General features: G+C 46.7%; 1 protein-coding gene across 1 annotated transcript in view; it reads left to right on the top strand.

Annotated features, from left to right (window-relative positions):
- The window catches only part of LOC311199683 (tetraspanin-15-like), a gene marked incomplete at its 5' end in the record, with an annotated part of 29,714 nt that extends 19,668 nt beyond the window's left edge, over positions 1-10,046 (top strand). Inside the window, 3 exons of the mRNA XM_084273817.1 lie at positions 90-143; positions 702-818; positions 9,547-10,046. Of these exons, the coding sequence (XP_084129943.1) occupies positions 90-143; positions 702-818; positions 9,547-9,777 (402 nt within the window). The 3' untranslated portion in view covers positions 9,778-10,046. The remainder of the gene's footprint in view (positions 1-89; positions 144-701; positions 819-9,546) is intronic.
- Positions 10,047-14,366: the final 4,320 nt, after the last annotated feature.

Here is a 14,366-nt window from a genome sequence, read left to right on the forward strand (position 1 = left end):
TGTATTTATTATCTTCTGTTCTTATTTGTTGGGTTTTTCCCCTTTGGCTTTCTCTGAACTAAATCTATTCAGCGATTCTCTGCTCACAGGTCCCTGGAGAAGTGATTAACACCCTGTGTGGATACAGGACGCTCAATAAAGAGGTAACTTTGGCTTTTTCCTTGGCACGTGTGTGATTTGCTTCTCCTTCCCCAAACCCACCCAAAAAAAACCCTGAATATTTGCAGGTGAGCTCTTCCCCAGTGAGGATTACTGTTACTGCAGCTATGTATAAATGAATTTTCATGGCTTTTCCCTGACATCTCAGGGTGTGTCCAGCCTTGCAGAGCACAGGCAGGCTCGCAATATGTGTGGGTAGTCCATGCCAAAGCCTACAGGGCCTTTCTGGATCAGCCCAGGAAATGCTGGTCTTGAGTTGAGTTGTGTTTTGAGGCTTGTTGGTAGGAGAGGAGCTGATTTTGAGGCCCTTTGAGGGTGAATATGGGGCTTCATTGCTACACTACCTCTGTGCATATGGTCTGTAGCTTCCAGGGACAGTTTTTTGGCAAGAAACCCCAGGGAAAGGCTCAATCCAAGAAATCAATTCTCAAACACTTCTCATGCTGCTCCTTTGGCTTTCAAAAAGGAGCAAAAATCAAGAAATCACATCTCTTCCCCAAACCCAGTGTATCAATGAAAACAGTGATGCTTCACTCTTCCAGCGCCTGGAGCTGCTCAACGACATCCACGTGCGCGGCTGCATCCACGCTGTCGGGCTCTGGCTCAGAGATAACTTTGAGGCCACTTTGGGCATTGTTTGCTCCCTGCTGCTTCCCCAGGTATGTGGCAGATCTGCTTGGTATCCTCTTGGCTTCTTCTACTGTGCTGGAAGAGAAAAAGAAATACTTTTTAGTATTTCCCCCCCTCCATTTGCATCTGAGATTTGTGTCCTGGGCAGCAGATGTCACCGTGCTTCCCAGAGCATCCTTACCAGTTCATGGCTGTAGTGCTGGCTGTCTTGTCATGTGCTCCAGGAATCTGATTATTGCTCCAAGTAATAGCATGTTAAAAGCAAGGCATCCACTTTGGCATAGAAAATCCTTTTCTATTTGTTTTTACAGCTCTCTTCAAAAAGCATCAATATTAATCAAAATAAACCATAACCATAAATTCAACCTTGTGTAGCTCCAGGCCTGGAGGTTGGTGTCCCTGCCTGTGGCAGGGGGTTGGAGCTCTGTGATCCTTAGGGTCCCTTCCAACCCATGCCATTCTATGATTCTATGATTAAGCTCTTCATCCCAGATGCTTGACATACAGAGAGATTTTGTGTTGCAGCTGGAGCTATCCCTCTGCACCACTGTTGGCACTGTGCTAGCAAGGGAGTGGATAGCTCTTAGATCTTTTCCAGAATGATTGGTGACAGAACTCTGGTCACTTAATGTTGATTTGGTCTGGTGTTTTTAATTCCTTTTGAGGCTCACAAGTGAAAGCTTTCTTTATGTCTCATTGGCTGTGATGTTGGGTTTGCCACTGGAGGTATTTGGTGATGCTTTAAAGATACAGGGCTTTATCTAAGTAGGAATGAAATTATTTTTTAAGGTTTTTTTTTTAATTATTTTTAATTTTTCTATCTTCACTTGCAGTAGGAGATAGAATAGCTGCCAAAGAAAGCAGAATCTGTTGGGGAAATAGGTGGTGCCTTGAGCTGATTTTTCAAAGGATGCAGTTTCCTCTTGAGCTTTCAGATGGTCCAAAAGGAAGAAAGCTGAGGTAGGGCAGGGGTTTGTGCCCAATCCTAGCTGTGATGCTCCCCACTTCCACAGAGCTTTCTCCCAAGTAGGCAGCTGAGCAATGGGCTTCTGCTGTGCTGCCACCAGGAAATGTAAAGGGCACAGAAATGGGGTGAGAAAGCGCCGTAATAGAGGCGACCTCTTCCCTCTGCCCTGCAGGATGTCGAGAGTCCATTACAGGAGCTGCCTGTTGTGTTACCCATTAATCTGCCAACATGATGCTCTTAATTGAGAGGGATAGGGAGAAAACCCAGGGATGGCAGTGAGGATTGCTGAGCCGTGATGAGTATCGAGTGCTTTTGAGCGAGCACTGTGATTTTTTTCTGGCGTGCCGTTAAATGCTCTTCAGATAAAGAACCTCGTTCTTCCCATCTGCTCATGATTTCCAGGTTTTAAATATAAATCAGATTTGATTCTGTCAAGTTTTGAAGGGAATTAAGTTATAAATGGCCATCTGTGTTGCCAGGAGCTGTCAGCCCAGAAACAGCTTCGTCCCCGGCAGCTGCCAGCAGAAAGCTGGGGTGAGAATATTGTCCTTGAGTTACCAAGCCAAGGGGGGAAGGGTTGGCCTCATTGATGTGAGGAGCTGACAGCGCCTTGAACTTTGGAAAGACTGTATGTATTGGCCTGTCCCATCTTTGGCTCTTGGGACAGGCCACGTGTGTGTCTCTGGAGCTGCAAAACCACCTTGGTGCAAAACCTGCAGGATGCTGGTGAGAGGTCAGGACCAAAACCTGCATCCTGACCCCAGCTCTGGGGTTTGCCCACTGTTGCTTTTCCTTAGGCTCAAACTGAACCTTCTCTGTGATAATGAGCAACTTGAGGGCTCCAAGGTTGGCATATTGATCATCCAAGAGCCCAGAATTGGTGCTGGGATTTGGGGTAAGCAATTGGCTGCTCTTGTGCAGAATGAAGGACCCAAGAAGAGTTTCAGCTGATGTAGAATGCGTGTGGAGAGCAGGCAGTTAGTGCTCCTGCTGCTGCCTTTCCACCCTGCTCAGACATGGGAAACCATCAGATTTTGGCTTCCTATGATGCCAGAAGTTATTGAATTGTTAAGTTTTCTCTGATTTTCCCCAAATAGCTGGGAAAGAGGTCAAGGGCACAAGGTGACTGCTTGGCTTTGCTTTCCTATGGGTGCAGGCATCTGTCTAATTGGATTAGTGGAAATCTTTAAATCTGCTGGGTCCTGCTAAGTGCTGAATGAGCAAACAGGTGAGGAGGCAGGAAAAAATCCTGCCCAGGTAAGTCACTGCACAGCACTCAGCACCTCCCCTGACCAGTGCAAAGCAGAGGAACTTTGGGATTATTAGAGTCTCTCTTAAATCATGAATGTCTCTGCTTTATTTAAGGCAGCTGTCAAGCCATGGAAAAATTTGAGTGAAGTACTTGTGTTCATTTGCTCATTCAGAGCAATGCATAAATGCACCAACTCAAATTATTCTTCTGCCTTTGCAGAGCACCTTTAATTCTCCCTTCTTATTTCCTCTGTGGTTTGTTCTCCAGTAACACTACAGTCTCCTTGTAGCCCTTCTCAGCCAAGCTGTAGACTGAGGCCAAACCCCAATACATTTCATACTGCTTGCAAAAAGACACTTTAATGTATTTTCTGGCAGTCACTGGAAAATTCACGTTGTAGCCTTGTTCTGGTTGTGTTTAATTATGAAACAACCCCAGATCTTTCAGCAGATGCAGCAAAGCACATAAATTTCTTTCCTGCAGGCTGCGTCCCCATGTTCCCTGCCTCTAGCAAGATTGCCCAAGGAGTTTACAGCGTGTGTGAAATGAGCTTGTAGCTAAAAGAAGCCCAAAAACCCAACTCATGCATTGCTTTTCCCCCTTTGCCATGCCCAGATGCTCATTCAGCAGCTTTTGTGCTGACCTGGGGAAAAGCATCTCCAACTGCTCTGTTCCTGTGTCTGTGCAGAGGATGCTTTCTGATGGCATTTCATCCTCTTTAGCAAGATGAAGACGTAGCTGATGTAATAAGGTGGAAACAATTGCATTAAAAAGCTCTTTGTCCCCTTTTTCTCCATCCAAAAGAAGCAGGAGGTGGCATGAGTCCAATTAAAAGCCAAACAAGCACAAATCTCTGAAAGGTCACTACCCAGTAATATTTATCGTCGCTGTGGCGCAGGTGTCTCCATCTCTCAGTGACAGTTAAATATTTCCTTGTGTAAAGGGCTCTGCATTGTCAAAGATCTCTCTCTCTTTGCAAGATAAATTTGGGGTTTGTTTGCTTTTTAATGTCTAAACTGCTCCAGGGCCTGGAGGGTGCTGTGTTATCAAGTGGCTGATGCGTGTTTAATGCAGTAGAAAAAGGGAATAGGAGGGATTTTTTCCCATCTGCAGTCCATGACCTCTGAGAGAGCCTGGTCTATAAATACTAATTTATGGATGGTAAAAGCCAGTAAAAGATAGATGCTTGCCTTTTACTTGATTAGCTCTGGGAAAGCTTGAAATGATTCAACTCCTCTCTCTAACGTGATCCAGCTGTACAGCCACTTCAGTGAGTCAAGAACTCTGGAGCTGGGCATGTGCCTGCGTTGCAGCCAGTGAGGTTTTTGTAGGAAAGGGTCTCTCTTTTTCAGCAGGTTTTGCTTGTGGGATGCTCTTGTTGGGTTTACAGATGATTGTCAAGGTGGCTGGAATGGCTTCTGTCGGGGTTGTGATGCAGGGGGGTGTAGCTGGTCGTGCTGTTGCCTTGCAGGGTCTCCAGCATTGCTTTGTTGCTATTCTGCACCTTTAAATTTTTTGCCCTTGTTTAGCAAAAGCCAAATTGACCCCTGAGTGTTTGCCCAAGAAAATGGGGCTGGAGGAGCTGAGCTGCTTCTGAACTCTCTGTAAGGGCCCAAAACACAAGCTTTCCACCCCGAATCAAACCACTGATCACATGGGCATACACACACCTCTGGAGGAACACAGTTAAGGTTTTTCAGACCTCTTTCTTTCTGTATAACAATGTAAAAATGAGCATTTGAGCCCTTTCCATCTCTGCTTAGAAAGATATTCCTGACTCCAAGAGTGCTTCCTTTTGCCAGACGAGCCATCAACCACAGAACTTCCCAGTGAGGAGGAGATGACAATTAGATCTTGGCCATATCAGCCCCATTGAGACCTATTCCTAACTCCAACCCACTGAATCTGAAAGAACAAGTGGAGCTGCTACAAGACAGTCAGCAAAGCTGGGGCTGGGATGGAGCTGAGCAACAAAGAGCCTCGTAATAAATCTTACAGCACATACACAGGAGGCAGAAATACATGGCTTGTGTCTAGCTGAAGGCTCTGTGCTCCACCAGAACAGAGAAATTTGAGTAGAGCCTCGACTACTTGTATACATTCAACTTCAGCAAGTGCTGGAGGAGCAGGAATAACCATTAGTTGTGTTACAGTATCCCATACTTCCGCATTAATCTAATTCTGGTCTTGTGATGTTGGTAGGAAATTGGTAATTAGGATCGATGCCCTCTTGTTTAAAGTGGTTTTAAAAAGTCTGTGTTGGCTGCTGTCAGCACCAAGGGGAAAGGGAGCTTTTGGGCTTTGGAGGAGGGAGAAGTGTTGGTCCAGAGAAGGGCAATATTAGGGTTTTCCTGAGGTGGATGGCACTGGAGAACTGGGATGCTTTGTTGCCACCACAACAAAAGGAGTGGAGAACAGGTGCTGAAACCACTGTACCATGTGTTTCAAATCTCTTCTAGGGGTGTCTATAACACAAAGCTGACTTTTCCTGCCTTGGAGCAATAGCAGAGGATGAAGTGAGACACTTGCTGTGTCAGGGGCAATGACAGCAGCAGGATGCTGTCCTTGTTCAGCCAGACAGGCCAACACTGATACCTTAATGACAATACAGCACCCAGTTATAATTACTGTCACTGTTCTAATAATTACAAGTTCAGAAACAAAATGGAGAACTGAATTTGCTTGTTGAGCTTTTGCTGGTTTGGTTAGAGGAATCTCAAGGGTGTTCTGGTAGCAGGGACCTGCAGATATCCCTGGGTACCTTCTGGGATGAAATGAGCATTTATAATTGGGGCTTAAAATAGAGAAATAAGCAGAGTGCCCTTGGCTGGCTGCATGTCTCTGTGTGGTTTTGCTGGGCACAGGAGAAATACAACTGAGGGTTTGATTAAATGATATGGGTGGGTGTCAAAAACTGCACGTGGCTGGTAAGCAGCACACAGCCCCTGGGAATCAGAGACAAAACACCTAGGCTTTGTACTTTGGAGAGCTTATTTCTATTTTCTCTGGTGGAAATAAATTTCCTCTAGCTGCTTGGATGGGAAAATTTATGGTGGGTCCTTGCTGACAGCACCCTTTTCCTTGAAAATGAAGATGCAGAAGCTTCTTGCCCTAAATTGGATGGGTTTAGGGCATATTTCAGCCCTGTTCACTGAGACAGGGGAGTCCCAGTGCACTGCTGGGAGATGGAGATAAAGGTCTTTGGCTGCAGTTGGCCTTAAGTGCAAAATGTCAACAGACATCTGTCCCCAGCCCCTGTTCAGCTTTGGTTTGAGTTTAGATATTTAACTTTTTCAAGGGAATCTCATTGGTGGTGTGACATGTGCTTAGGGGGTTAAAGTATAATCATCTGGGTATCTGCATGGATGTGATTTTGATTGGTCCTGGGGGTGTGCCTTTTGGTTTAGCAGTTTCCCTCTCTGTGCTTGAGGTGGCTGGGCAGCAGAGGATGAGGTGGGTGGCATGTGTGTGCAGAGGGAAGGACGCAGCATGTACGTGTGCCAGCCTTTGCCTGTTCCCTCCTGTGCTGCCCGAATGGGAGCTGAGACAGTAATTCCCATCTGCAGGGTGTTCTTCTGTAGCTGTCACCACCAGGGATCCCTGACTTTGGGTGCCACCAAATTACAAATAGCATTGGCAATGTGAATTTGTACACAGATACCTGTCTTGCAATTGCTGCTGTGATCTCATTGCCAAACTACATATATATAAAAACAAGAACGTTGGGGCTTTGGTGTGGGTCTGTGTGACTTGTTCATTCCCTCAGTATACAGAGGCCTTGGAATTAATTTTATGCATGGAATGGGTCTTGAACACTGGAAGAGCAGCTCCTCAATGCTCTTGTATCTGCATGCAGACCCTGTGCATTTAAATCCCCCAGCCAAAAGCTCTGAGAGCCCTTTTCTAACTCCCAAACCACCTCCCCAGCAGCTCTCCCCTCGCTCAGGGGCGATTACCATCACGAGGGGAGGGAAGTGAGGGAGAAAAGCAGCCTGTTTAATTTTTTTTAGCCTCACATTTGATACATTCTGTTAACATGCTCCCCTGCAATAACAGCTTCCTTCATATTGCAACGCAATAAAATCAGCACTTACGTTAGAAGTCTCTTTACTTCTGGCAAACACGGTGCCCTTGGTGCTGGGGATATTGAATGCATCTATATTTCTGACAGCTTTTTCTATTTTCATTAAGTGAAGGAGGATATTTAGAGCTGAGCTGGAATGGAAGTTGGCTCATAACTCAGAGGAGAGCCAAGGCTGGGATGCAGGCTGCTGACTGAGGACTGGGGGTAATTTCATTCAAGAAATCCCCAGTTGAACTGGGATGCTGCATCCCAGGCTGCATCACCACTGGGGGGTTGATGCCCCTAAACCAAGGTGGTTTTGCAGAATTGGATTCTTTGGCATTTAAATTTATTGTAATCACAAATCTTCTTTCTCTGAGTTACTGTTTGCTTTAGGGAGGGGAAAAAAATTACATGCTTGCCTTAAAATTTGTCATTTCAAAGTGTTTTGCTTGCTGGGTCCTTTCACTGGATCAGCAGCAGGATTTTCATCTGTTAATAGAAGTAAATAATGCTAAAGCTTGACATACATTTAAATAATCTTTAAAAACTTTCCAAATCTGGAGAGGCTGTGCTATTGAATATGGATTAGCACAATCTTATTACCCAGATCCACATGGGAGAGGTTGCTCTGGGCTCTCCCTACAGCTCATGGAGAGATGGAGCCATCTCCAAGCATCAGCCAAACAGCCTTGGCTCCTGCAAGGATGCACAGGCTGAAATAATTTTGTCTAGTATTGGGAAGGAGGTGCCTGGTGAGATGGATATATAATACCCACTGCAGTGGTGACTATTTAGAGGGCAGTGGGGAGCTGTGCAGATAGGTACAGAAAGGTTACTGTCAGGTAACAGGGTTTTGGATAACAAGGTGAGATGCTGAGATGTTTCCAGCCTTCAATTTTTCTTAGCATCTTTAGTGGTCTTTTCCAGCCAAGAACAGTCCTGGCACAAATCCAGCATTTCTGTAATTCCCACCATGGGGAAAGATCCCTGCAAGCCCTAACCCTGCAGAGCAGTCTCTGGCACCTGGCTCTGTACTTTTGGTGATTAATGCTGTTATTGGTAATTAGGTGGAACACCAAAGCAGCAGGATGCTCTTTGAGGATTGATGGGTGTGATTGGGGAAGTGGGAAGGGGAAAAGCTCCAACTGAGGATTTCAGGGAAGGACAGTCTGCATTGGGAGAGCATCTCAAGGGACGTGGTCTTCCCATTCTCCTGAATTGCTGAAGAGCTGTTGTTCCACAGGGTCCCTTTGGGATCCCTCTCCAGGTGAAGTTGGGAGGGAAAAATAAATATTGAGCTGTCTTGGGGCAGCTCCTGTGCAAGGTGCAAGCTGGAAGCTGATGTGCAGATGGGGTGTTTATTTATCTCTGCTGTTCTCTGTGGAGTTTTGGCCTCTCTCTTTCTGCAGCCTCCTGAGCAAATGCTTCTCTCCCTCCCAGCCCAGGATAAAACAGCCCCGAATTTAAGATGCATTGCAACCCTTTGTTCTTATCCTTATTTATCATTCTATTAATGTTCCCTCTTTCCAGACTATTTAATGGATCGATTAGGACCCAGAGAAATGATTAATAACACTTTTCAGCCCCAGACTCGATGGGCTGCGCTAGTGCAGGAGATTCCAGTTGATGGATGGTGCAGGTGCAAGTTATTTATTGACCCTCTGTTGCAAGGAATGGGTATTCAGAAAAATGTGTTAATTTTTGATTCCTCTCAAAAAGGAGAGGAAAAGCCCTGAGGCTCAAGATGGTCTCTTGTCTTCTCCATCCCACCTCATGTATTGAAAATACCTATAGAGCTGCACTGTTTGTATCCTGGTACCAATCCCAAAGGGAATATTTCTAAGGATTGGTACTCAAGGTGGGTAAAGGGTTAGGGGAAAATACACAGTTTGTGCTGAAAATGCTCTGATAGCCACCATGCTCAATGCTCTGATAGCCACTATGCCCCTCACCAGGCTCTGGTCTGCAAATACCTGCTCATGATGGTTTATTGCCTAATCTGTGCCCTTGCTGGCATCTTGTCTGTAGCCACCACAATGTGTCCCACCAAGGAAACATCAGGCAAAGACAAAGCAATGCTCTTGGGATTTTGTGCTAATGAAAATTCCCTTTTTTTTTTTTCTTTTCCCTCTTCCTAAAGATCAAAAGTGAGTATTTTCTTTCCTGCCAGCCATGGGAAAGAACCCATGTAGTGCCATGCTTGCAGCAACAGCTTGATTTTTAGCAAGAGCATGGACCTCTGCCTCTCTATTTGCAGTACTCAGGGTGAGGTCCAACCAATCTGCATCCCGCTGCCAGGGCTGATGTCATGCAGTGGATGTGGCCATTAAGGAGTTCAGTAATTAGCCTGTTGCTTTGGCAGAAGATGTTTAACTGGACCTTGTTCCTCCTCTCTTGACTCACAGCCAGGCAGAAGCCCTTCAGAAAGGGTTTGCAACCCTTTAATCCTGGTTTTAACCCTCTTATTTGCAGGTGATGGGCCTTGTGATGGCCTGGATGTACTGGCAGAAACTCAATGAGATTTACTCCAAGCTGGACACAGTTGACTTCAGGATCCTGGAGATGCGGGATTTCAGCTTGGGGACGGTGGATCTCAGTGGTGCAGGCTGGTGCTGGTGCTTGCCCAAGGAAGGGGGTTACATCCCCATCAATGCTGAGGATGAGGAAGAGGAGGAAGGTGCCGTCTGCCACAGTAACGTGTGAGAAGGTGGATGACTGAAAGGTGGTTTGGAGCGATGGTCTGAGGAGATGAGAGATGTTGAATGTGGAAATCCTGTGATTTATCTTCTTGGGTGTAGGAGATGCTTTGGGGACAACTGTAAAGTAACACTGGAAGGCTGTAGAAAACATAACGTGCAATGCTGGGACCTGAGCTACCCAGCACTCTCTTACTCCTTGTGTTGTGAAGCATTTGTACTTCTTACTGGGGTTTGGGGTGGTTTTTATTTACACAATAAATGTGACTTCTGTTTTGCAAAGCTGCTTCCACTTGCTGCATGCTGGTGAGTCAGGTCATTAGGCAGGGAAGCAGCACCAGCATCACTGAACTTGAGGTATCTTAGTTATATCTAGCTCAGTCTCTTGAACAAGAGTGGCTTTGTGGTAGATCCCCAGGTGTGCCCAGACCCCAGAGGGGCATAACTAAAAGGAAAACACAGAGCAACTTACTCTGCAGAGCCTTTCCAAAGAGCTTTTCCAGGAATCAAATCCTCAGGGAATCTCAACTTCCACCTTCTGGAGCAAACCAGATGTTTGGGTAAGGCTCACACAGGGATGAAACACCTATTTCTGCAGGTTGCCAGCTCTTCCCTGTGAACTGCAGCTTCAGGTTTCTCTCCCCAGGTACAGAAAAGGAGAGCACAGCAGTTTTGAAAATGCAGATGTCTTCCTTGTGGTGACCACAGGGGCTGGTGGCAACCCTCTTCTGCTAGAGGCCACCTCTAATGCCCAGGAGAGAAATTACATTTAAATATTTACTTTTTAACACAACTTAGTGACACTTTCCCAGATGGACCCTGGACCAGTGCATCGAGCTGCGTTGGGAAATGTGCTGGGGGAGGGGAAACACCAAGCCAAGTGAATTGCCAAGCTACAAATGTGTGTGTTTGGTTTGGGTTTGGTGGGGTTTGTTTGGGGTTTTTTTTCCCCCAAAAAAGCCAGAAATGACAGCAGAACCCTCTGGAATGGTTCCTGGGCTGCTCTGGTGTGGGCTCAGCAGCGACTGATGGCAAAGCTTTCCCCAGCAACCATGAGCCACGTGCAGCGGATGGAGTGGAGACCAGGGACCTGTTTTCTCTCCAAAGGTACCACAATCCTGCGGGTACTTCAGGGTGGTTCTAGTTGCATTTACTGAGGTAGAACCACCTCAAAAATTGAATCAGAGGGGGGGAAAGTCTATTTTTCTGAAGGTGATGCGTCTGAAGTGCTGCTCAGTGAAGAAAACTCCATGTTTATCAGTGTACCCCTTATTAATGAGGGTATTTTGGATGATGGAGGCTGGATTTGTTCATTTTGGATGCCCAAAGAAGCTGGGTGAGAGCCGGTGTGTGACTGCTGGGCTCTGTCTCCCTCTTCTGACTGTTTTAGGGCTTTGTTGTTTAACTAAAGGAGAAGCAATCCCCACCCAGCACAAGCCTAAAAACCTCTCTTTTTGCACCGTTCCCCCTCCCTCGCCCCACAAATCGCATTAAAAATGGGATTGTGACCCGCAGGAGCTGAGCAATGGGCTATCGAGTCTCTTTATGACAGTATGGCCGAAATTGGGTGGGTTTTGGGGGTTTTGTGTGGGGTTAATTTGCCAGTAGAGCAGGTATGACCTGCAGCCCTAGGAAACAGGGTGAGCAGAACTAGTTAAGGAATAACAGGTTGCTGCTTTCCCTAGGGTAGGGAGCTCCAGGGATTTTGCTGTTCCTCAGTCTTCCCTCTTCAAGAGGTGGTTAATAAAACTTTAAGAAATACAAGCTGATAAATTCAACCTGCTCTTTGGATTTCCATGTATGTAGAAAAAGAAAGTTGATTTTGGTTATTTTTTTTTCTCTCTTTATTACAGGACAAGCAGCCCTGAACATCCTTATACAGGTTTTCCTGGCTGGGCAGAGCCTGCTGAGGCTGGACATTGAACAGGTTGGATGAAAGGAGGTTTTCCTACCTGGATTAATAGTGGTTTTCAGCAGGCAGGGAGTGATGTGAGACAGGGAGAAGCCAATTTGTGCGTCACCTTTGGCACCCAGCTTCCCTGTTCCTACAGATTGTTGGTCTGTGAATGCCTGGAAACTGGGAAAGCAAGAGCATGAGTCCCAAGTGCACTCTGCAAAAGCTTTTCTCCCTGCTCGCAAATGTGCCTCATAATTATCAGTAAAGGGGATGCCAATAACATTCCCTAATTCCCCCCCCCTAAATTTTGTGTCTTGAACTTGTTCCTGCCTTGCTCCAGACCCAACCATTCCACACATGGAAAAGCAAAACTAGTAACACAGGAGCTGGGAAGAAAATGGGAGCAGGGATAAAGTATCCAACAGGTTTTGTTTTGCCTCTGCTGAGAGAGACTCTGGGTTGTGCTATTGAATAATCTCCCCAGAGGTGAGAGAGAAGCTCTGTTACCTGATGACCCTAAAACAGTGTCACATTTCCCATTCCTTATTGTTTTTTCCTTTAATGGTGAGGCTTGGCTGCTTTGATGTGGATTTATTGATACCCCCATTAAAAGGCCAGAGAAGAATAAGCCAGGCAGTAAATAGAAATGGACAGCTCAGGAAGCAAAGGGGATGTATTTGTGTGGCTGGGAGCTTTGGCTACAGAAATAAAATGTACAGATGTCTGACATGTTAAAAGCAAAATAATTCGGTGTGCTGTCCTCATAAAAAAACCCCACACCAAACTGACAGCCTGGGGATTGATCTTCATCTTCCCAGGGGGCTTAGGAGCTTGCTTACTAGTGATGCTGCTTCCCTCCACAATGCTGGAGGATGAGGATGGGATGACAAAGAAGGGGCTCAGCGGCTTGAGGAGGGGATACAACGATGAGGAAAGTGAATGAAACCCTGGGGATGCCCCAGACAGCACTTGATGCACTAGATCTCCTGGTGGTCAGCCTGACAGCCCATGCAGGACATGGGAGAAGCTGGTGGAAAGAAAGCATCTCCCTGGCAGGTTGGTTGATTGATATTCTCCCAGGACATGGGAGAAGCTGGTGGAGAGAAAGCATCTCCCTGGCAGGTTGGTTGATTGATATTTTTACAAGTGAGAAACACTCAGATTTGGTCCCTAAAGCTTTTTTTTCTCACCCCTCTAGACTGCTGCTCCACCTCCATCTGGGTGCCAGTGCCCTGGGGTTACCAGAGGAAAATGCATCCCCAAAGATCTGTCTTAAGCCAGAACAGGGTGAGTGAGAGCAAGAGGCACTATTCGTGCCAGGATGGCTCCGACAGCAACGGCCATGGCTGCTACCACAGCGGCAATCACAATGCCAGCAGGACCAGCAAGGGTGTTTTTGAAGGGGCCCTTCAAAAAAGAGTGGGACTTTTTGCTTTGGAGAAGCATTACTAGGTGAGGTTTTACTGCTGGATCAAAGTTGGGGGGTGAAGGGCTCTATGCACCTCACATTACAGGAGGTATAAAATCAGTGTGACTGGTTTGTCCTGTGCAGTTAAATGTAGGCTCTCACATATGTAGTTACCCAAAATTATCACCAGTGTTAACGCTGAACTAATTCTGTGGCTGTGGGCACCGTTTGGATCCTCTGTAGCTGAAATCCCAGCAGAGGTTGGATATGTGTAAGTGGGAATTGCAGCTGTGAATGTTTTCCTATATCAGAAAAGGTGATTTGGGGCAGTACAAATCTGCTGAGCTGTATTTTCCAAGAACTACATGCTGATTTTGGGGTGGCTTTGTGGGTTTTGGCCAGTATTGCTGCAGCAGTTTTACTCTTGGCTTCTCCAGAGGTGACAAACCCCAGATGCTGCTACTCAGCCTATGCTCCCAAGTAAATGCTTGTTTCTTCCTGGGATTGGTTTAGGTGCTGGATGAAACTTCCAGGAGAATAATAAACCCCACTGTGAGCTGGGTTATCACAAGATGCTGGGCTGGGTGCTGCATGAACGGGTGTGTAAACCACTTTGGTGGGCGAGGGTCTTCGGTGGCCTGCGGGAGGAAGAGCCCGAGTCTTCCTCATGATGTACATTTCCCCTTGTGCCTGGAATGTGAGGGTCTTGCAAACTGGCAGTGTTCTTAATAGTTTGAGCTAATTTATGTCCTTGTTATTTTCTTTAGCAAGGAGTGATGCAGCTGTGGTGGATGTCGTCCTGCCCTCGGACTCCTGCCCTTTCTCTGTCCCTGGATCGTGTGAGACGTTCACAAGTAAGCCCTTTGTTATAAAACACCAGACTTCTTTCTCCTCCACGAGCTCTGTCCCTATACTACACTGCAAATAGAATCGTGATCCTCCACCCTCACATCATCCTTTAATGCCCGAGTTTGACAACAGGTGCACTCCAAGGTGCAGTGGGAGCTGGCTTAGCCCCTGCTGTGCTACAAGAGGGCTGAGACCAAATAATTCATTAAAACCCTGCCCTGTGAGGGCCCCGGTGGGGGACTCTGTGTCCCAAAGGGTGTTTTTCTGGCCGGCAGTCAACCCGCGGACGTTTTACCGCCGAAAAACAGCAGGGAGAGTCATCGTTGTTCCCAGCAGGCCCCCGGCGGCCATTATACCGCCGAATAGACCATAGAGCGCGTCGGAGCTGGTTCCAGAAGTCCTCCGGCGGCCATTTTACCGCCGAAGCCCAGCCGAGGGGGGT

This window comes from Gallinula chloropus, assembly GCF_964237585.1.
Source record: "Gallinula chloropus genome assembly, chromosome: 21".
In the NCBI taxonomy this organism is placed as follows: domain Eukaryota; kingdom Metazoa; phylum Chordata; class Aves; order Gruiformes; family Rallidae; genus Gallinula; species Gallinula chloropus.